Genomic DNA, 21,579 nt, shown 5'->3' with positions numbered 1-21,579 from the left:
TGGAAGGAGAGGTGAGACCGGGAGCAGGCTGCGGTGGGTGAATAATCCCCCGCGGCGATGCAGGTGGGGAGGTGGAAGGCGGGGGGAGCCCTCGCCCTCTCCCAGGTGGCAGATGGCGTGCAGGAAACGCAGGTAGGGTTTAACGCTAGATAAACAGAGAAGCAAAGGACTGTTTCCTTTTAAAGGTGCTACATTTAACGTCTGCCGTACGTGGCTTAGCCCGGCACGAACAACCTGAAACCACACAGCCACAGCACTTCTCAGGACAAAGTTTGCGAAGTGGCAGTGGCCAAACCTTTCCTAAGAGAATTTGCCATGAATTTGCCCCGGTGATCACCTCCCTGCAAAGCAGCGTGTCCCTGCGGGCAATGTGGAGCCCCACGGACAAGGGATCATTGGGGGGGACCCTCCTCCCGGTGCTGAGCTCCCGTAGGAAAGAGCTCCTGGGAGGGACAGTCCTGCAGCCACTGGGGCTTTTGGCAGGAGCCACCAGTGCCCCAACGCTCCCACCACCCGCTGAGGTCCCGCAGGGGCCCCTGCACCCAGCGCCGGCACAAGGCAGGAGGAGGAAGAGGAGGAGGAGGAGGAGGAGCAGGAGGGAGAGCAGCTCCTCACCCACCAGCTCGCTCCCGCCGCTCCTACCATGGTGCTCGTTGCCGTGCAGTGACTTTGCACCACAGATTATTCATTCCCCAGCCTGGCAGCTTTTTGATATCACATCTATTATTTTTTTCTTAATTTCTCTTTCTCAGTATCCTGCAGAAGCCTCCCGGGGGGAGCCTGCAGATGAGACTGATGTAATTCCGTTGCACTGCACAAGTTAATTATTTGCCAAGTCGAGCCCAAGCTGACGCCCTGTTCCCAGCATTTGATGTATTCACTAATGTTGTGTGGGATTTAAAAGCACCTTTCTGCCATGTGCCACAGTGGATGGGAAAAACCTGGGCTACCCCAGGGCACGGGGACAGGACACGAGGGCTCCCCACACCAGCACCAGCCCGTGGGCTCTGCTGCAGCCACGTCCCGCAAGAAAAGCACACAGCTCCTCATCCTCCTCTGTGTTTCCAGGGAAAACAGCCGGGGAAACGCGCAGTTGCAGAGAGCAGAAGCTGTTCACGCATGGTTTCTTGACTGGGATGATGCGGCTCCCCAACCCCGCTGATGGTTTTTTGCTTGTTTCCTCTGAAAGCAGCAGCAACGTCTCCATCTCCGGAGACGGCCCAGGGGACCTCAGGTCCCTTGAAGCAGGAGGACAAACTCATCACAAAACAGGCCTCCCCCAGGGTGCTACAAGCCCCTTGCTGTGGGGAAGCGGGGAGACGGAGCAGAGACGCGCGCTGCAGCACGCTGGGGCTTGGGGCGCTTCGTTAGTGAGCCGAGCCAGTTATTGCCGGCAGCTAAACAAACTAATAGGAAGGATATTTCCCCGGAGAGTGAGGAGGTTTCTGATTTAGACTGCGCTGTTTAAGCCCTGACTCTCACCGCAACTAAAATTTCCTTCCAAGGGCAATAATTATCCCAACGCAAAGTCTAGGCCTGTGTTTGCTTTCCTGCTCCCCGTCTGGAAGGTTTCGGTTCGGAGGCTGCGATTTCCCAGCACTCCGGCTGCGTCCTGCACCCCGGGAACAGCACCGGGGGGAGGCAAAGAAAAGCTCAGTGCGGCGTTTTCTACAGAGAGCACCCTCAGGTATTAAACTAATTCCCATGGAGCAGTGTCGGTCCCACAGGGGCTCTGCTCCAGCCCTCCGCCACATGGCCCCAAGTCTCCTCTGATGGCTTTTGGCCGAAAATTGCTTTAAAAGCTCCAAGAGAAGCCATTTGGTTCACCTCAGTGATGGGAGCGGAAAAGAAAAAGGAAAAACGAGTGGGAATGCTTTTGTTCTCGGCTGCCAGGTAAAGGAGGTTCAGCTTTGGAAAATGTATGGAACCTCTGGCGCTAACTGCGGAGCGGGAGTCTCCAAGGAGCGATTTCTTCCTTCAGAAACATAATAATAACAATAAATGATTAAAAAGAAAAAGGCCTAAATCTATATCTCTACAGTTAACTGAGGACTCCTTTGGAGTTCAGGACTGTTGCTGGATAAAGAAATGCTTATTTGAGACGGGAACCTCCAGCCTCCTGCAAACGAGATGCAGTCAAGTGGCGCGCAGGGCCAGCCCGCACACGTACAGCACAGCCCGGGGGGGGAAAAACCCGCCCGATCGGGTTATTCTGCATTTGCCCCATGCCGGGGGACACTAGTCCTGGCTTCGTGCCCAACCGCTCGGGTTGCAGCACCCTCCGCCAGCCACGCTGCCCGTGTGCTGGCTTCGTGCGAGTGCAGAGGGCTCGGGCCTCCGGACCTCGGGAGAGGTTTTCCTCTTCTGATATGGCAAAAAAAAAGCGAGTGCCACAGCAGGGAAAACCTCCAAAGGAAACGCCTGAGCTCACAGCCACAGCAATGCCTTTTTCCCCCCCCTCCCGTGGGACAGCTGCTCCCAGCCGCTGCCGGTCACTGTGCCGTTTGGGCGGCACGCGGGGATGCCCAGCCCCGTGCTGGGAAGCGAGATAAGTTTTGGGGAGGTGCCGTGAGTCATGAAAGGCTGTGCCAGGCTGGGCAGCCACACCGCCGAGCACCAGTTCGCCGGGATGCCCCGACACCCACGCAGCCTGCCGAGAGGGACGGCGTGCCCGGGACGCTGAGAGGTAGGTAGGCTTGTCCTGTCCCCACCGCCTCACGGAAATGGGGTTTCTAGAGCACGGCAGGAATAATGCCCTTCTGCAGCGCTTTTCTTTTGACTTGCTGGCAGTTTAGAGGGTAACACAGGGAGAGTTTTAGTTGTTCCTCCCTCTCATAGTGTGCAGGTGAAGGAGAGACCCCATGCGCTGGCATCCTTTCTGCGGGGTGCAGCTGTGCAGGTTTCATAGAATTAATGAATTACCCGTATTAACAGCAAGGTTTAAGTCCATGTTTCCACCCGTTGTGGGATATGTGGTAGAATCAGCTGCGTGATGCATGGTCCAGGTCAGACCCCCTGTATCTAGCATGGCTTTGGATGGATTTGCAGGGTGTTCCCTATGCAGCGCTCCAGCGCACAGCCCCGACTGCCGGGACACCTCCCAGGCACCGACCGGGAGCCCTCAGGGTGCTGGCACCCAGGGCTTTGCTAGCTGCCAAAAAATTGCATTTCAGGTCCTCCCGTCTGTGCAATCACTAAAAACCAGAGCCTTTTGCCGCGGCTGCCCAGTGGAATGACGACTGCGCAGCCCACGCTTGCCCCTGGGCCCTCAGCCTCTTCCCAGCAGCCAGCTTGCTGCCAGCCCGACTGTCCCTCCTTTTGCCCTGGGCTTTTGGCACGGGTGGCTTTGATACAGCCTGCAATTCACGGCACAGGGGATGGCCACCGAGCTGCTGGCCACCATTCCCACGCCAGCGGGGATGAGATCGCTCCCCTCCATCTCTCACCGCTGCCACAGCTCTCGATTCACTGCTTGGGGGAAACCTCACGGGAGAGGGGAGCTGGCAGTGATTTACCTTTGGGCTCAGTGACATGTACAGAGAGCTGGACAAGCGGCTGCCAACAACAAATAAAAGAACAAGGGACCGAATCGGTGGCAGCCATGCATGGGTGACGCTCCTCTGGCAGCCATGTGTCGCATGGGCCGTGCCAGCCCCGTGGCAGGCAGCGGGCAGGGATGCACCCGCAGCAGCCACTGAAAACAGCCTGTGCCCTCTGCACCGGCCCCATGGCCCAGCTTCCCCGGTGGCACTTCCAGGTGTCCCGTCCCACCTTGGAACGAGCCCGTGCCCTTTGCACCGGCCCCACGGCCCAGCTTCCCCAGCGGCACTTCCAGGTGTCCCGTCCCACCTTGGCTGCGGTCCTGCCACCGCAGCTGGCCCCAGCCCCGCGCCCCTGCCCGCCACCACCTGCATCCTGGTTGGCTTCCGTTTCAGGATCAGGCCTCACCCTAGTTAACGATTGACTTATGCTGGGGGGGGCTCACCGTAAGATGCCCTCTCCAGCCCTTTGGCGGGTGCAGCAGCTGGCCAAGCATTTTTATGAGCTGAGGAATTTATAAGCCCTCTGGCAAACAGCATTCTCTGCTTGAGTAACTCCGCAAAGCTCAGTCGGATTGACGCCTTTCAAGACTAAAAATGGCATCATCGCATCCTCCATTCCCCTGTGGTGGGACCAGCCCTGGACACAGAGGGGATGTGAACTCATCCTGCACTGGCCCGTATTCTGCACCCCTGCATTCGGTTTCAGAGAAAACCCCGGATTTTTGGAGCAGTGACTCGCTGGGTGTGGGCACGGGTGACATCTGGCAGCCGCCCTCTTTGGAGCCACATCCCCACCCCTGCACCAAAATGAAGGCTCGAGCGTGGTCAGGGACCTGCTGCTGGGAGAGAGACAGATGTGTGGGGCTCGAAAGCAGGAAAAAAGCCAAAACAAACCAAAACCAACAATGCCAGAAGTTTCTGGGGAAGAGAGGTGAAGTTTTCCTCTGGTGCTGGAAGGAAACAGGCACATTTGCCCACCGCATCCCAGAGACCCTCCCTGGGAGGGCAGCGATCTGCCTGGGCTTCCTCTTGGCAGCCATAGTTCAGCGCTGCCGAGCGGCACTTCAGTCCTGAGCGGGCTCGGGGTGGAGTTTCGCCTTACAACGCCATGAAGCTCTTTAGCAGTATTTGTCTGAGAACCTTTTTGTTCCTGGAACGGTTTTTAAGCAAATAGGTTTCAGGTTTATTAGACAAATAACTCTGTTTATCACCCACCACAGTTCCTTCCTTTCTGCCTCTCCTGTCACTCTCTGGCAGATGCCAGAATACAGCCTTTTTTTTCCATCACAGTCTTGGCCAACAAAAAAAAAATCATTCTGAACGATTAAAAGAGAATATCATAAAAATCCCAGGAGAGAGCTACCCTCTTGTAAGACAGTTAGGTTCCAGGAATTTCGCAATCCAGGGACTTTGCCCAATAAATTTTACCCGGGATTAAGGTGAAGATAAATAGCCCAATAATTAAATTACTCTCTAAAGCAGTAAAGTTTATCATTTTATTTTTCCATTTCTCTTCCTCTGCAATGAAATCAATATGTGCATAGGAAAAAAAAAACAAACATTTGGCAAAGGAGAGCACTGTGCGACGGGCCCTGGTGAGGCCGGTGTCCCCCGCAGCGGCAGGGACAAACAGGGACAGATTTGCAAACCCAGGGGAGTTCTGCTCCGCTCACTGTGTCCAAACCACGGCCCAGGTCTGAACCCTGCCCAGCTCCAGGCTCTGCTCGGGGGAATTGAAGGGGAACTCGACAAGCTCCGAAAGCAAACCGATACCAGTTTCGAAGACTTTGCGACGTGCCAAGGGGGATTTCAAGGACTGCCCTGCTGCTCCCGTCACACCCACCGCACCGCCAGGTGAGGCACTGGGCTGGGGAGCCAGCCGCGGGACAGGCTCCTTGCGTTTAAAAAGCAAAACTTCATGCTGGAAGGAACAAAAGGCAGGAGCCTGGTGCTGTCCTGCCAGATCCAGCTGCGGGCAGTATCCATGCTCCAAAACCTTTAAACTGCCCATTTTCAGGTCTCTGGCTCTTCCACTGCCTCAGTGAAATGGGCTTTTTCACGTCAGCTCTGACATGAGGTTAAAACCCATTTCAGGGATACCGTGCCGGGGGGCTGGGATGGGCCAGGACAAGGTGGCACAGGGGAGGGCTGTGGGGGCTGCGGACCCCTGTGCCGCCTCCTGCGGAGACAGATCCCTGCTCACGGCCACTCAGCCCGGGGAGGAGCAGCTGCAGAGAGAACCGAGATGCTGCTGGGAAGCAAGTGCGCTGGGCTGATACGCTATCAAAACCACACTGCCGTTATCCAGGAGGGTACACAAATACCTTCCAAGGTTTCCTTTAAAATGCAGATAAGCCATGAGGCCACGCTCCCATGGGAAGCCGTTAGCTCCCGCCGGAGCGGCTTCGGCAGCTCCTCCTTGCCGCTGTGGAGGGGCCTCGTGGGGAGCAGTGCTGGGCTCCAGCTTCCGACAGCCGCTCCGCCAGGCACCGGCCACCCTGGCCCGCTGCAAACTCCCTCCAGGGTCTGAGGCCAAGCAGGAAAGTGGCAGCTTTCCTCCTGCAGCGCAGATTGGTTTCCTCTTTGTTTTTAAGGCTGCCTAAAAGCCTCATACAGCGATGCTGCCACTTACCCCAGGGTGCAGGGGAAGCAAAAGGAGGAACATCCCACCACGGGAGATGCCAGGGCACCCGAGGGAGGACATTCCATGGCCACGGTCAACCACGTGGCCACGGGCACTTTCCCTGAAGTCAAGCCCTGGGAGGGACCCGCAGCAGGGCTGGGCAGGAGGCAAAGTTCTCTTCTTCCTCGTGACGCAGCAGCCTGAAATCAACTTTCAGCCCAGCCCTGCGACAATCCATTGCTCCTTATTTACCCTTCAAAGAGGAAAAGCAACTCTCAGCACAGCTTTTTTACAAATTTTTCTATGCCGAGCCTCACGAAAAGGCTGCTTTAGTTAATACTTGGCTCTTCAACTCTGAGCACAAGTCTCACAGGTGACAATTCGCCTTAGGACTCCAGGGTGGTTTCCAGGACGGACGTTCACCAGGCTGCATCCCCAAACTTCACAGGTAGGAGTGGGTCCCCAGCCCCCAGGAGCCCGGTGCGTGGGGTGGGAGGCGCCTGTCCCATCCATCAGGGCTGGCAGTGGGAGGGAGGGGGGCAGACAGACTCGCTTGGGTAGGAAATCATCGTAGAATCATAGACTGGTTTGGGTTGGGCTGGAACATTAAAAGATCATCTAGTTCCAGCCCCCCTGCCCTGGGCAGGGACACCCTTCCCTGTCTGGTTTTAAGGAGGACAAGCTTGTTCCCGCAGATTCCTCTGACTGGGCCAGGCCAAATCGCAGCTTGTCCTCAGACGGCATTTTGCAGCTCCTAATATCTGAAACCTGCTTTGCATAATCACAGAAGGAAATCGGAATAAGATGCAGCAAAGCCATGATTGAAAATGTGCTCCTTGAGCTCATGGCAATAGAAAAGCGTTACTGAGAGAAGGATGTGGAACGGGAAGGCACAGGGCAGCAGACAGCCACAGTGAAGAGTTCAGAGGCTTAAAAATGAAGTAATCTTCATCGGGGCAGCCTGCTCCACCATACGGGAGCCAGGACTTCAACGCCAGGGTGGCACCAAGCACATGTGCCTGTTAGGACTTTATACGTGTTTGGTGACCTCTTAGTGATTGCGAATATGCTTAAACATAGCAATTATTGTTTCATCTAATACCTGCCTGGCTTAGGTGGGTTACAGGTAGGCTTTATGGTATTTCCTTCTTTGTCCTCAGGGTGACTTGTGACTGTGTCCCACCCCCTCGGTTGGGCTCTCTCTCCCCACCACCATGCGGGTGACAGGTAAGAAGGGAGACATTTACTTTGTCCATTTTTCTACAGTTCTTTCTGCCGCTCTCTTCCAGGGTATCCTGAGCTTCCCCTGCCAGCGCCATGGGCAAGGGCCTTTCTATAAGGTTTTTAAAAGATTTGTGTAGATTTCAACCTATTGTATTTTTCCCAGTGAAACCCTCTGCGGCTGGGAAGAGATGGCTATTGAGACGTTCCTGGTTCCATAAGAGCCATTCAGCTGCAATAGAAGTATATTTTTCTACTCTCTTTCCGTGCAGGACTGGAACGTTTTGCTCCGATGAGCGCTGCTTTAAAGCCAAATGCCAATCACATTTGTATTAGCAGCTGCTCAGCTGTAGCTAGTGACTAATTGGGGGATAGCAGCCTTCCCAGCGCTGGGAATGTAAGAAATATTTGGATTTACATAGCTTTGTAACTAATTATCAGATTTACTTTAATGCAGAGAGAAATATGAATAGTGCCTCCCGGTAGAAGGGCAATGCCTATCTGAACATCTCCACACGCCTAGAGATATTGATTAAAAGATCCAGAGTCCTTTCAGAGAATGAAGGAAGGAGGGTTAGCAGAGGATGAAGGAAGGAGGGTTAACATGCCACACAAGCACTGGCTGCCACCCTGTGCTTGGGTAACCTGGGGACACACAGACTAAGTCTCCAAGAAGCCAGAGGGATGGTCCAGTCCCCGGCCCACGCTGCTGCTGCTGCTCTCACCTGGCTCCTCTCCCACCCCTCACAGGCATCGTTCGGATCCTGGTACTGCTCATCACGCTGCTGGGCACATGGTTCATCATGCAGGCATACTTCGATCACAGCAGGAAATTCATGAGCCTGCGGAGCTGGCTGGGTGAGGTGATGGTGGGGGTGTGGATGGGTCCGGAGGGAGGGTGTGGGTGGCCCCATTGCAAGCCAGACCCCACAGATGCATGTAGTTGCCACGAACATTTGCACTGGCCAAGGCTGTAGCCTGCAGCTGTGACCATCAGGGCAGGGAGGGACCAGCGCATTGGGAAGCTGCACTGGGGCAGGTAGCTCTGGGGATGCTCACAGCCATGGAGAGAGGTTTCAGATGGACGGATTGGGGAAGAGCCAGCAGCTCTCCGGGGTGTCTAACCCTCCTGCTTCGTACCCACAGGTGTCACCAACAAGGTCAGAAGTGAGTACTGCTCTCGTCTTCATCTCCATCATGCAACACCTCTCCGGGGCTGAGGGCAATGGCAGAAGAGCAATAGCTGTCCTTGAGAGCCCCTTTCCCAAGGCAAAATCCCACCCTCCCAAACGCAGGAAAACTCCATTATTGCACACAGCAGCAGTGCCTTTGGTGGGCTCTGCAAGCACACAAACACTCACACGATCCCCCTGCCCCAGCAGAAGCACCCCTGGGCCACAGACTACAGCAGGGCATGGGTCAGAGGCCCTGGTCTGGGCAGCATGACACAGGTCCCTGCCCTGGCCAAGAACAGGGAAGCTCTGGGCAGAAAAAGTCGCAAGAAGCTGGCCTTGAATGAGCTCCGAACGCTCCCTGGCACACAGCCCTCTGCAATCCCCATGGCATCAGCTGTGCCGTCCTGCTGCTCACACCCGGGGTGGCACCTGGCACGCCGGCCAGCCCATCCCACCCCACGTCTTGGCACCATAAACCTCAAACAAGAAGCTTGTCCCAGCCCCAGGACAAGTCTCCTTCATGCGAGAAGCTGGTCCAGGTGTTGCCCCCTTAGTGGCCCAATGTGCCCCAGTGACAGCCCTGCTCAGCCCCTTGAGGACACAGCTGGTGTCCCCCCCTGGGGCCAACGCCATGGCTTCCAGCTCCACTCCTCCCTTGCAGGCCAGCAGCCACCTCGGCACAAGTGCGGGAACCAGAAGAGCTGCCCACCGAACTATTTTGCCTTCAAGATCATCAGCGGCGCTGCAAACGTGGTGGGACCCTCCATCTGCTTCGACGACAGGATGTGAGCAGCACAGGGCAGGGATGGCCTGGGCTTGAACAGGGCACGTTTGGCCCCTGCCAAGCACATTGATGGCCATCACAGCGCGTTTGTGGTTAAAAAAAAAAAATTTGGAAATCGTTTTCTTTGCTGCCGCTTACGGGGATATTTTGCTGTCTGCGGCTGCTTTGCCCCATCACAGTTTCACTGGCGCCAGCACCTCCAGGGCATCCCTGCACTTACTGGTGCTCTCTGCTTTCCTTTCCAGCCTCATGAGCAGCGTGAAAAACAACATTGGCAGAGGCCTGAACATCGCGCTGGTGAACGGTGAGTCAGGGGGCACTAACCCCCCTCTCCCCATGCCCGGGGTCCCGCTCCCTGCTCCCTGGTTCCCCAGGGAGGGAACAGGCCACTGGGGACCCTGTCCCAGGCACCGTGGCTAAGCCAAAAACACATCAGTCAGGTGTCCCACGGGGTGCACAGCCACAATGATGGTTGCAAGCACTGCCAGGGAGATGGGAACAAACCCACCTGGGTCGTGCGCGATGGCTCCGTGAACTCCACCAAGCAACGCGTTTGCCATCGCAGCAAATATGACAGACTGAGGGAAGAGCAAAGCCTTTTGCAGCAGGAACCCCAAGCCGGTGGCCAGGCAAAGCCTAGAGCCACCCCAGTGCAAACTCACTGTGCTCTGTCTTCAATTTTAACCTTTCAGGAACAGACGGGAATCTCCTGAAAACGGGCGCATTCGACATGTACTCCGGAGGTAAGTGCGGTCGCTTTGCTGCTCAGGGGCTCCCAGCCCTCACTGCGGGCTCACCCCGCCTCACCCCCGGCACTGCGGGCTGACGGCCACTTAGGCTATTCCTCTGGCGTGTATTTAAGATAAAGTCTAGTGGACTTTGATCAGGATTGCCAGCTCAGGTGGTAAAAGCTCGGCTTTCCCTAAGGCCGTTGAACCTGGAGTCCTCCTAACGCATCCACATCCAAGGTTGGCTTCTCGCTCCTTTTACGTGCACGGAATAGCCTGCAAAACATAATTCCACTAAACTGAATAAACCAGGGCACTTGAGACCTGAGAGAGGTTACTTTCTGAGATCAGGTAGTTACACTAATCCTGAGATTTTGCAACTTTCAACTCGGTTTTTGAATGCTGGTGTTATCCGAGCAGCAGCTTGTTTCCCTGGCTTTCACAGGAGGATAAATGATGAGCTCAGGGCACGGCAGGGGAGATGTGGCCCCCAGCCCCAGCCAGGCTGGGCACAGGGAGCAGAGCCTGGTGACAGCAAAGACCACATCCCTGTGCTGCCAGCTTCAAAAAAACAAATCTTCCTAACAGCAAGATGCCCTGAGCCGGGGCAGCACCCGCTCACAGCCCGGCTGGCACTGACCTGCAGGATGCTGTAATCCCACCACTGTTGCAAAGCTGTTACCAAACTCCCCAGAGTTATGGCAGGACTCCTCAAAACCACATGCTAAAGACACCACTGCGGTGCTTTTGATTTACCCTTTGCTGTTTGAGCCTTCCCCAGGGATCCATCACTTTCTGCTTTTCGGTTTTGCAACCTATGCTTAGTAACGCCGGAGTTTTAAGGAGGAACACCAACATCAGGAGGTTTCAGGCTGAGCTTGTGAGCGAGACACGCGGTGGGAGAGGCACTGGGAAGGAGACAGCAGTCGGCTCCTGTGCCACTAGATGGGGCGTTCGACTCGAGCATCCCAGGGATGTGGGATGAGGAATAATTCCCACTACACAGTCAAAGGCATGACAGCAGGGCAGGCAGCTCTGCGGCCGAGGGGGTTCATTTCTTGTGTTGGGATCGAATTCAGGCAACGAGATCTCACAGGGAGTGAGCAAACTTTAGTGAGCAAATTCCCCCCTGCAGTTGTACAGGCAGGAGGAAAGCGGCAGCCCCGGGCGCTGCAGGAGAACCCATGTGGGAGCACAAGATGGGGAATGCCACATCTGGGAGACCATCCTTCCCCAGACTCACGACGCCAAATCCCAGCTAGCACTGGCACAGCCAAGATACTTCCCACCCACCCAGGGGAGGTTCTCCCCCAGCTGCCATGCAGCAGCCCCTGCTAAATCCCTTTTTCTTTCCCTAATGCTCTTCTCTCCCAGACGTTAACAAACTGGATGCCTTCCTCCAAGAGATCAAGGCCGGCACCATCGTGCTGACAGCCAGCTACGATGACCCTGCCACCAAGTGAGTTTGGCCCTGGGAGCAACACCTGGCTCCTCAAAAACCCGCAGCTGTGGGGAGCTGGAGGTGCTGCTGCCAGCAGCAGAGAGGGGACGGGAGAGGACACTCACCTGGCACCACACTAACACCCTCTCACCCTCTTTCAGGATGAATGACAAAGTACGGGCACTTTTTGTGGAGCTGGGCAGCAACCATGTGAAGCAGCTGGGCTTCCGGGACAACTGGATCTTCTTGGGAGCCAAGGGGATGAAGAACAAGAGCCCCTTTGAAGAGGTACATGGCCCTCCCCTGCCACCAGCTCTGCAGGCTCCCATCCTCTTCATAGCACCTCCTGAGCCACATCTCACCTACCTCTCTGCAGAAGATGTGGGCCAGCGGTGTTATCCCCCACGTCAAGCCAAGCTGCAAGTTTTGCCACGATGCAAACTTGTGCTGCGCCACCAACCTCCTCATTCATTTTTTTCCCCTCTCTCTCTCTCTCTCTTTTTTTCCTGCAGCACATCAAAAACGATCGGAAAACAAATAAATATGAGGGCTGGCCTGAGATGCTGGAGATGGAGGGCTGTACCCCCAAGAAGATGCATTAGCATCCAGCCCCAGCCTGCCACGGAGGGCAGTTGCCACCAGTCTCGCAGGGACACCAGCCCCACCGCACCGACCCCAGGCCCCGCCACCGCCCGGTCACACGGCCCAACAGTGGCTGCCTGCTCCCAGGGACCCGCTGTTTCCGAGCAGGGGCTGCGCAGGACTTGGAGAAGAGCTGTACAAGAGCCTGCAGAGCCTGAACAAATGCCCAGCCGCATTTCAGACGAGCTGTCCTCATTTATGTGTCAATTTAGGTTATTCAATGTTTCTGTCCTTAAACAAAAAACTTTGCAAGAATGTTTTTCAGATTTCTTAAATAAGATATCTAATTATAAAACACTGCCTTCTCGCTTCCATTTTCAAGCATAAACCATGCTTTTCCCTGCAGGCACAGCATGCCATGTCTTCTGCCCACAGCCAGGCATCACCATCACCCATCCCACGGCGCTGCACACGGGTGCTCCCCCTCCCCACATGGCACAGGGCAAACTCATCCCTGGGGATGCTCAGACTTCGGTGGTTTCCCCCTGGAGCTCCTACCAAATTCCTACCGCGCTGTCTCCTACAGCTGCAATAGGCCAGATGGCCACAGGGATGGCTTGCAGCAAAGTAGGTTAATATTTGCAGACCTAAGCATTTCCCCAACTGGTTGCATCAATCCTGGATTAAATCCAAGCTAAATCCTACACGGCACATCCGCATCAAAGGTCAGGGTAACGCCAGGGATGTGCCAACCTGACATTGCCCTCAAAGAGGGAGGGAGGGATGTGCAAGTTCCTCAGGCAGCTGAAGTTGTGCAGCATAACCAATAGGTGGGAGCCTTTTACCAGGAGAGCCGGAGCCAGCATCGGTCTGGAGGGATACAACACACCCGGGCTGGCACCTCACTGTGGGCACCCACACACCCGCTTTGCTCCGGGAGCTGCACCCCGACCCAGGGCCGGCCAACACCGCCGGGAGAGGAGAGATCCCTGCCCAAATGCAAGCCAGCAAAGCCCCGCAGCCCTCCCTTCCAGCGTGGTTCCCATGCTGCTGCCCAACGCTGAGGAGGTCCTGGGGGAGCATCTGCCCCCCGTTCGTGTCTGGGTGCCTTCAGCCAAGCACCATCTGTGCCCAAAGCCTCCCCGAGTGCCAGCACCGCTGAGGTCTCATAAGCTGCAATGGCCCGGGCTTATCTGTTGTCATGGTCACGGATAAATTTGCATCATACACAGACTTTGATTTCCTCTGATTGTATCTGGGTTTTCCCCGTTCTTTAAAGCAGACCAGCAGTTTTGCAGAACGTGAGGGTGGAGCATTTCTGCTGGAGCACTTGGAGCCGTGCAGGGTAACGAGACAATCCTGGCACAGCCTTTTCTGCCTCTGCAGGGTTTGCCCCAGCCCAGCTTCTAACAGGCGGCTCACGCGGGTTATCTGAGCCCTCGGGTCACCCCAGGGGAGCAGAAGAAGTGAGGAGCACTGGCAGAATAAGGCCAGGAAGAGACACAGCCTGTCCCGCGCCAGCCGCCTTAGGATGAAACGCTGGATCCAAAACCCTGGATCCAAAACCCAGCACACCACCATCCAAAATCAGCGAGGCAACCTAAACAAGGAAAAAAAAAAAAAAATCAAAAAATAAATTGTGTAACACCTATAAGAACTTCCAAAGGCAAAACTGAAACAAAACTCCAAAAGAGCCATCAGAGAGGAATTCCCCGATAGCTGTAGTATTTTATCCCAGCTTATCCTCCTGCGCTCTTAACGTGCACCTGACCGCACCGAAGGAAGCCTCTGCCATAAATTAAACCCTAAATCTGCTGCAACAGCAGCGGTTAATCCCCGGCGCTGAATCATCCCTACCCGCGGCAGCAGCGAGAAATAACACAACGCAACAGACACAACAGCCCTCACATCACACAGCCCCGCCGCGCTGCCAGCATAAATATGCCAACTATTTTAAGCCCCCTCAAAGGATCTAGATTCGCTCGCAAGCCAAACCGAAAACAGCCTAAGAGCTGTAAAGGCGGCTGCATGGGGTAAAGCAGCACCCGGCATCGGCTGCAGCCCAGAAAACAACCAGCCCCTTTCAGCTGCAGGAAACTCTTCCTCGCCCTTTGCAATGCACATCAGAAAGCTGGTTTAAAGCCAAAACAAAGGAAACTTACGTTTCAGCATGCTACAGACGGTTGAAACGAGCTCTGAATCCATCACGGAGCAGTTACTAAGGTACATCGCTATTTCCAAGAAATAGGGAGAGCTGAAAGTGCAACTCCTGTGCAGGGACCTTAATCAACAGCCAGTGTTTTGAAGAGCCATTCCTGCCGAAGTCGCTGTGTCCCAATAAATAAATCGGAGCTTTTCAAAAGTCCAGAATCTGGGAGGCGGGGGCATAAATATGACTTCAGGAGTCAAATTTAACTTGCTCGTTTTTTTTTAAAAAGATCTGAAAAGAGCGGTGGGTGCGGGGACAGCGATCCCCAAATTAATTTTTTCTTTAGTACCTTGGCATTTTAAAAGCTGTATCACTGCAGAGACAGGCACCTGCCTGGCTGCCTTTCACAGTGCCGCGTCCCCCAGAGACTTCAGTGAACACAAGCCCTGAGCTGCCCGGCCCCCCCAGGACACAGCTCCGGGTAACCTGGGCTCCCCAGGGGCCACGGTGGGCTCCGGCAGCAAACGGGCAGCCCGGGGCATTTGCGGGAGCAAAGTTTGCAAAACCCAGTGCTGCCACAGGAGCCAAGAGCCAGGCTGCAGGCGGGTAGCAGAGGGATAATCCTGACTTATTTGGGTGGTAGGGGTTTATTTCGGCAAAGCAGCAGCAAGGAAGGATGCCACAGGCAAAGACCGACGGGTGCCGGGGCCCCGCAGCCGGGCGAATCCGTGTCCTGTGACATCTTGCCCTGTCAAGTGCAATTATTGTAATCTCCCACAGCCTCTCAAAATACGGATCCTGGCTTAGAAACTGGGCATCCGCAGTATGAAAGCTGCCTTTGTGCCCGGGCAGAGCCTGGGCGCGAGCCAGCCGTTAGGTGCACGAAGAAAATGAGTTCTCCACGTGCTAGGAGAAGGGAGGAAAAGCAAGCTTTCCCGCCCGACCCCGCTGCAGACAGGCTGGATTTCACCCACGTCTCCCCGCAGCGGCCGCCAAGGGGCTGGGAGCTGCACCGCTGCTCATCCCCCCGGGAGTAACGGGGCTGGTGACCACGGGGAACCGGCCGGTCCCACGCCCCGGGTGAGCAGGGCACAGCCGGCACGTCGGACCATGGGGGCGGCTCACGGGAAAAAGGTAATGGGGCAGTTTTATTGGGGGCTGCTGAAGCGGTGGCGGGATGATGGAGAAGGCACCGTCCGCTCACGTGTTGCTTGTTTTGCCCCACGCGTTCTGAGGCGGCTGATGGCAGCCAGGGATTAGTGGAGAGGGAGCCGCTCCTGGGTGCGGGCGCCCCTTGTCAGGGCTGGATTAAGTAATTCCACCTGATGGGCTCAGCATCGGGGCCTGCGGGGGATTTCAGGACAGGGACGAGGGGATCAGAGCATTGCGTTAGGACAGGCAGAGTCTGGCTTTCTGGGGAGAAACATCAGGCTTGCCCCGAGCACATCCGGCAGCCTGGATCTCCTGTGTCTCCCACAGATGCGGTGCAGACCGAGCCCCAAGTATTTCTCAGCCTGTGAATTGCTGCCAGCTCCCTGCCACGATGGGGAGGAGCCGGGGCAGGTCCCACAGCACCCACGCGCATCTCCCTCTCCCACAAATTCCCCGGGGACAGCGGTCAAACAGCTCCGAAAGGAAATGGGGCTTTACGGAGTCAGAGCCGAGCGGAGGCGGCTAGAGAGGTTGTGCTGAGGATGCTGTTAGATGTCATTTTGCAGTGATGCCTGACGATGTCGGCGCCTAGACGCGCATCATCGACATTCAGTTGTGATGCCCTGATCTGGTATTAGATTTATGTAGCTTGTCCCCCACCGCTAAGAGAAACGCACTCGCGTACCGCACTAGGTCAGTGACTTCTATTGCAACAGGGACAGCAGTGACCCTTTGCCCCAGGTGGGACCCTGCATGCTCAGCCGGGCAGGGTCTGTGGCCTTCAGAGGTGTGCACACATCCATAGCAGGTGCCTTACAGAAGTCTGCAAACCTGCTGGGCTTTCCACCAAAACCGGAGCCAGACAGAGTTGCAGGGGAGACAGGCATAAAAGCAACCCACTGGCCAGTGTTACCAACACCCAGGACGAAAATCAGTGCTGATGTGGGACAAGCAAACATTCCACTATTTTCCTGGACCTCAGAGAAGCAGCAGGTACAGGAGGTGATGCTCCCAGCCAGCCCCCTGTTTCTCCTCACCCGTCCGAGGTGCCAATGCCGCGCTGGCTCCAGCACACGGTGGTTCCCGGGGCTCAGGGCTACGGCAGCAGACCTGGGAGGAGCCGCGCTCTGCCCACAGCTAATCCCCAGACCTTTGCTCACGCAGCCGCGACCTTCAGGCCTCAGCGCATTTGTACGGGCATTACCGAAAGCAGGGGAATAAGCTGGTTAGGTCAGGCTTGGCTCAGCGCCACCCCGTCCTGCCCCGCTGCATTCAAAGCGATCTCCACCGGCCTCCCAACCCCCAGACTGGGCAGCTTTTAGACAGCTTTCCCCATTGCTTCCTCTTCCCAAAACACCACGATCCCGCCGCAGCCCGGCACTGAATGGCCTGGCTTTGAAAGGCTCCCGGGAGCTCGGGGTCTCCTGTCACGCCAGCTCACCCTCCGCTCGTTGGCAGCCCCAAAAAGCTCCGAGACAGTTTTACTTTCATGGGCACCAAAAGGTCAGCGATTTCACTCCCGTTTCAGCCTCCCAAACATTGCCCGGGTGGAAAAAAGCCTGTGCCACCACCCAGCTGGCACCGAGCAGGGACGTCTGACTGGCAGCTCCTGGGTCGGTGCATTACCCTTAGGCCGAAGCTGGTGGGGGATGGAAAAAAGATATCTGTATTTCCAGGGCGGGCACAAACAGTGGGTCCCAGCCCTCCCAGAGGACCAGGCTGGGTCCCGGTGATGGGCAGGAAACTTCTCCTTCCCCCGGCCCTTGTAGAACAGCCCCGCACAGGGCAGGTCAGGGGCTCTGCCAGGCATGACACCACCCACCAGCTACATCCCTGAGGGGACCCGCTCGGAAGCACGGAGCAGGAGGAAGGCTCAGCACCCCTCGCCAGCGCTGCCTGCATTAGCAGTCTCAGCTGCACCCCTTTTAAGCTCAGACCAGAGCAGCACTCCAAGGGGATTACAGTAGTGGATTGTGGAGTGCAAGGCAATCCCCAGCTCCACAACAAAAGGGACCGGAAAAGCTGCCAGCGTAGCTCCAAGGACATTTCTACTTTCAAAGGCTGCATCTGCTCCCAAAAAACCTGTTCTGGTATCACCACTGTCCCGTGAGTCCAAGCCAACAACGGGGCTCCAGCAGGACATAGTCCCCTGCTGGGGTACCCTTGGCTGCAAGGCAACGACTCCACAGGGGCCGGTTCAGGGATGCTGCGGAGCCGGGGCCGATTCCCTGCCGATTCCTCTGCTCTGTAGAGCACCAGCTCCACTGGGCACAGGAATGCCACTAACATCCCTCTCACCACGGAAAACCACCCTCAAATAATCCCGCAAGCGCAGCCTCCCCAGCAGCAGCTCCCCAGGATGCCCGGGAAGACGGTCCGGGACCCCCGGGCAGCAGAGGGGGGGTTGTTTCCAGGCACCTGCCCCTCTCCGCTGCTTTTTTCCCCAGTTTCTCAAGGCAGGATTTGCATAGCAGCCGTTTCCCCAGGGAAAGTTTTCTGTCCCCAAATTCCCAAGAGTGTCAGTTTACACTAATGTCAGATGAGCCGGGATTAGCCTTGCCGCCGAGCGGGGAGCTTTGCTCTGCCGCTGGTTTAAAACAACAAGAGGCAGCACGCCAGGGCCGGGGAGAGGGGCTCCGCTTGTGCAGGCAACACACAGTACCCGGCAGCCGATGCTGAAAACAGGGGCTTTGAGAGCATCCTTTAAAACTCCTCCGTCTGAGCATTGCAGAGGGACGGGACCAGCATTTCTGCGAGCTACTGGTGGGATTTCCCCACGAACACGACTCATTCCACTGGTGAGGGATTCCCCACAGCCAGGCCAGAGAAGTGCTTTCGCCTGTGTCCCAGCTCACACGGGACACCCTCGCTGGTCTTTCACCCACCCTTCTCTTCAGGGCACAAAGAAGGTGGCCCAGGACACGGCTGTGTCCCTCGGCCGCCCCAGCATGCCTGACCCAGAGCAGAGCTCCATTTCAGACCAACTGTGGCTCCTGCCAAGCTGCCACCAACACATTTAACCGCACTTCATGAAGTTTCCTCACCAGCGATCACACGTTATTCACACAATCAGGGAGGTGAAGGCTACAAAAATCAACACTTCAGTTCCAGAATAAAAAGCAAGCCCTAAAAAAATTCCTCTGCAAAAGGGTGGGAGGGGGGAAATAATTCTCTCGCTCTGCCCCTCGTTAGCAGGAGCAGGCTCTCAAACAGGTAAATAAGTGCTGCTGCCCTTCCAGGAGCTCAGCTGTGCGTAATAGCGGGGTCACGTTCCTACTAAGCATCTATCAGTCTTATTGTCTGCCAGGAGAACGGTCCATGTCTTCAAAAGGCATCTGTCTGCTGCTGTCACAGGGCAGGGAGAGAATAAGAGATAAAAGTTGTGATTTTCAGGGTTTTCCACCCATCCTGAAGGGTGGAGCAAGCAGCAGTCACATTTTCACAGCACAGCTTAATGCCGAGCAAGGCACTCCCTTCCCCAGACCACCCCCCCCCAACAGGGGAACACCCGAAAGCAGACATCCCTCCCGTGGGACTAACCCGAACAGTTCAGCTCTGCACACACCTATCCCGCTTGGCATCACCCCAGCGCCGGGTGCACACGTGCAGGGTAACTCCAGCTACAGCAGCATCTGCCCCGCTCAGCACCGTCACTTTTCTTGACCGGCTGCAAAAATCGCGGTCCAACGGGGAGCAGAGCTCCAAGAAGCCAAGGCAACATTTAAAGGGAAAGTTTTAAAAGTGTATATTATTAAATGAAAGATCCAGATTGACCAAAAAGCTGGTTGTTGCCATTCAAGAACTTAGAAACTCTTATCCCGACTACAAAAACCCTGGGCCCTTGTTTTGGAAAGCACAGGAGTAAGGCAAACAAGAGGAGCTGTGTCTGTGGCTGGCAGCGGAAAGGTTTATAATGAGAAAGAAAAGGGCTGTTTCCTGACAGTGCAGGGGAGCACAGGGAAGAAACTGCCACGAAGGGACCAGCACCGATCACACGAGGCCAAAGGAGGCAGCCCCAGGACCTGTCGTCACCAGCATCTTCCCTTCGGCTACCGGCATGGGCAGCAGCTGGAATTGAAACCGCTTCAAAAACGAGATGAGGAATAAGGCCTAAATTGCTCCCAGAAGGGATGGAAGAGACCGACCACAGAAAGACAAAGAAGCATGAAACACAGCAGCTTGGGACACGCAGGAGGGGCTCCGTGGCCCAGCAGCCTCTCCCACACAAGAGGGGACATTACAGGGGCGGCAGTGGGCTGGGACACTGCTGTCCCATCGTGTCCACAGACCGGCAGGCACAGCGGGATTTTCCTGGCTCTCCCTGACAGCTATTTCAGAAAGCCGGTAGCCGGTGTCCCTGCCAGCTCTTTCAAAGCATCCCTGTGCCCGGGCAGCACAAGAGCCCCCCGAGGGACCTGCCTGCTCTGACGCTGGACCAGCAGCCATCCCCCTCAAGGGCCCAGGCTGCCACTTCGCTTTCAGCAAAGAGGGACTGCGGGTGCCAAGGCTCACGAGCAGAACAAGCCCCACCGACAGTCACCAGTTGTCTGGTGGCACCGGCCCCGGGATCAAATCCAAAAATCAGATGGCAACTGGGAATCACAGCGTTTCAGTGTCCTGGAGCATGGCACCGCTCAGGGAGAGCTGTTGCCTGCAACAAGCCTTGGTTCAGAGCGACAGGAACGAGAGCTGACGACTTTGCATACCAGAAAAGTCCCAAGTGCCTCATGAGGGTAGAGAGATCATTGATGAAAAGCCCATTTCTGGGCAAAAATAGCATACAGCCAGCAAATAACTGTTCAGGCTCATGAGATGGCAAACACCTGTAAGCTGTGCCATCTGTCCGACACAGCACAGCCCAGAGCGGGAGAGCTGGACCAGGGCAGGTCCCAAAACCTCCACAGAAGCCCTCTAAGGTGGGTTTATCCTACCTCTTCTCGCCTTTCTCTTCTCGCCTTTCTCTTCTTCAACCCTTTAAATTCCCACAGGTGGTGACATATGGGGACTCCGATTAAGCAGAGACACTGCTCCAGGCTTTTGTAGCTTTCAAAGAAAGTAAGATAAAACGCTGTAGCATCCCAGCCCTCAGAAGCCAAACTCATTCATTACAGTGGGTTGCTCTAGCTCCTGGAAAGGGATCACAGCTTTATTTCTTACCTCTTCATCCCAAGTACCCAGACAGCACAGGTAAACCAACGTAACCCAGTCCCTGCCTCCAGAGAGGCTGACATTTTGGTCCTGTGAGGGCTTATAAGGGTTCAGTGCAGGCAGGGAACTAATTTGGGCGCAGCTGCTCCAGTTTAAGGTTCTGCCATCCCCAACCTGCACTGCTGCTTCTGCAGCTGTGTGGGATCAGCGGCCCGTGTGCCGCAGCCTTCATCACGGTGCAAGACCAGCCGCCCCGATACCCATACCCACTCTCGAGACTGCTGCCTTTGCCCTGACGTGGCGCGGCGGTGCGCACACAAGTGCAGGACATGCAGCCCCCCCTGCCAGTAAGGCAATGAGCACGTCTCACCGGTCTGCACGTGAGAAACTGAGATACGGGGGTTTGATCCATGGTTGAAGGTGCTGGGCAGGATGCAGAGGAGCCACCAGTGCCACCAGCCCCTCCAGGGAAGGGCAGAGGCCAGCACCGGCCAATGCTGCCTGCAGCATCCCTGGCTGCAAGGGAGCCATGGAAGAGGGGTCAGACTGAAGGGAGGTTCACGGTGCGCTCGTGGGGAGACCGGGAAGATCACTGCATGGGAAATGCAGCAGCTGCCAGGTCTGGGATGGCTCAGCGGTCCTCAAATGAAGACGGATTAAAGCAATTAAAGGCTTCGTTGCTTCGCTCTGCTCCTGGGGAGCTTGTTTGGGTGGCACCTGCTGCCTCCTCATGAGCCCTGCAATAACAGGGATGCTTCGCCCCTTCCTCCCCTGCCTCCTCCATTTGCAGCCCGTGGTCGCGAGCAGCCTGGCGGGTGGCATCTCGTCGCAGATAACAGCCAAACCTCCTCTCTTTTGGCCCCTTCCCTTTGGGGTCCCCCCACATAGGACCCAGCTGCCCTCGGGGAACAGATGACCCCTCTCTGCCTTCCCAGCCTGCTACCAGCACCGTCTGGGCATTTCTGCCCTTTTTTTTTTTTCCCAAAACCCATTTTTCCAAGCTTAGTGAATTCTAGTGACCCAATTCTAGTGAC

General features: G+C 56.0%; 2 protein-coding genes across 5 annotated transcripts in view; both read left to right on the top strand.

The window, feature by feature from the left end:
* The first annotated feature begins 2,592 nt into the window (after positions 1 to 2,592).
* FAM3D (FAM3 metabolism regulating signaling molecule D) lies at positions 2,593 to 12,443 on the top strand. Of its 4 annotated transcripts, none has more exons than XM_074602711.1 (12): positions 2,593 to 2,686; positions 5,237 to 5,396; positions 6,556 to 6,613; positions 7,326 to 7,392; positions 8,137 to 8,244; positions 8,533 to 8,553; positions 9,223 to 9,346; positions 9,591 to 9,649; positions 10,038 to 10,088; positions 11,448 to 11,532; positions 11,676 to 11,802; positions 12,027 to 12,443. In XM_074602711.1, exons 4-12 carry the CDS (start codon positions 7,380 to 7,382, stop codon positions 12,114 to 12,116), a joined length of 678 nt encoding a protein of 225 aa, XP_074458812.1. In that variant the 5' UTR covers positions 2,593 to 2,686; positions 5,237 to 5,396; positions 6,556 to 6,613; positions 7,326 to 7,379; the 3' UTR covers positions 12,117 to 12,443. The 4 variants fall into 4 exon arrangements, with proteins under 4 accessions (XP_074458812.1, XP_074458813.1, XP_074458814.1 ...); XM_074602712.1 differs by having other exon boundaries at positions 6,539 to 6,613; XM_074602713.1 differs by lacking the exon at positions 6,556 to 6,613.
* Positions 12,444 to 14,838: 2,395 nt separating this feature from the next.
* FAM107A (family with sequence similarity 107 member A) overlaps positions 14,839 to 21,579 on the top strand; it is a 32,306-nt gene continuing 25,565 nt past the window's right edge. Inside the window, exon 1 of the mRNA XM_074603008.1 lies at positions 14,839 to 15,379. Coding sequence (XP_074459109.1) covers positions 15,356 to 15,379 — 24 coding nt within the window. The 5' untranslated portion in view covers positions 14,839 to 15,355. The remainder of the gene's footprint in view (positions 15,380 to 21,579) is intronic.

This window comes from Larus michahellis, chromosome 10 (genome assembly GCF_964199755.1).
Source record: "Larus michahellis chromosome 10, bLarMic1.1, whole genome shotgun sequence".
Lineage (NCBI taxonomy): Eukaryota > Metazoa > Chordata > Aves > Charadriiformes > Laridae > Larus > Larus michahellis.
This window is presented reverse-complemented; position numbering and strand designations above follow the sequence as displayed.

What these genes read in the sequence shown, in the direction of transcription:
- FAM3D (XM_074602713.1), top strand. An exon ending in ATCTGCTTCGACGACAGGAT is followed by an intron (nt 9,347 to 9,590) that starts GTGAGCAGCACA and finishes TTTCCTTTCCAG; the next exon opens with CCTCATGAGCAGCGTGAAAA. An exon ending in GAACATCGCGCTGGTGAACG is followed by an intron (nt 9,650 to 10,037) that starts GTGAGTCAGGGG and finishes TTAACCTTTCAG; the next exon opens with GAACAGACGGGAATCTCCTG.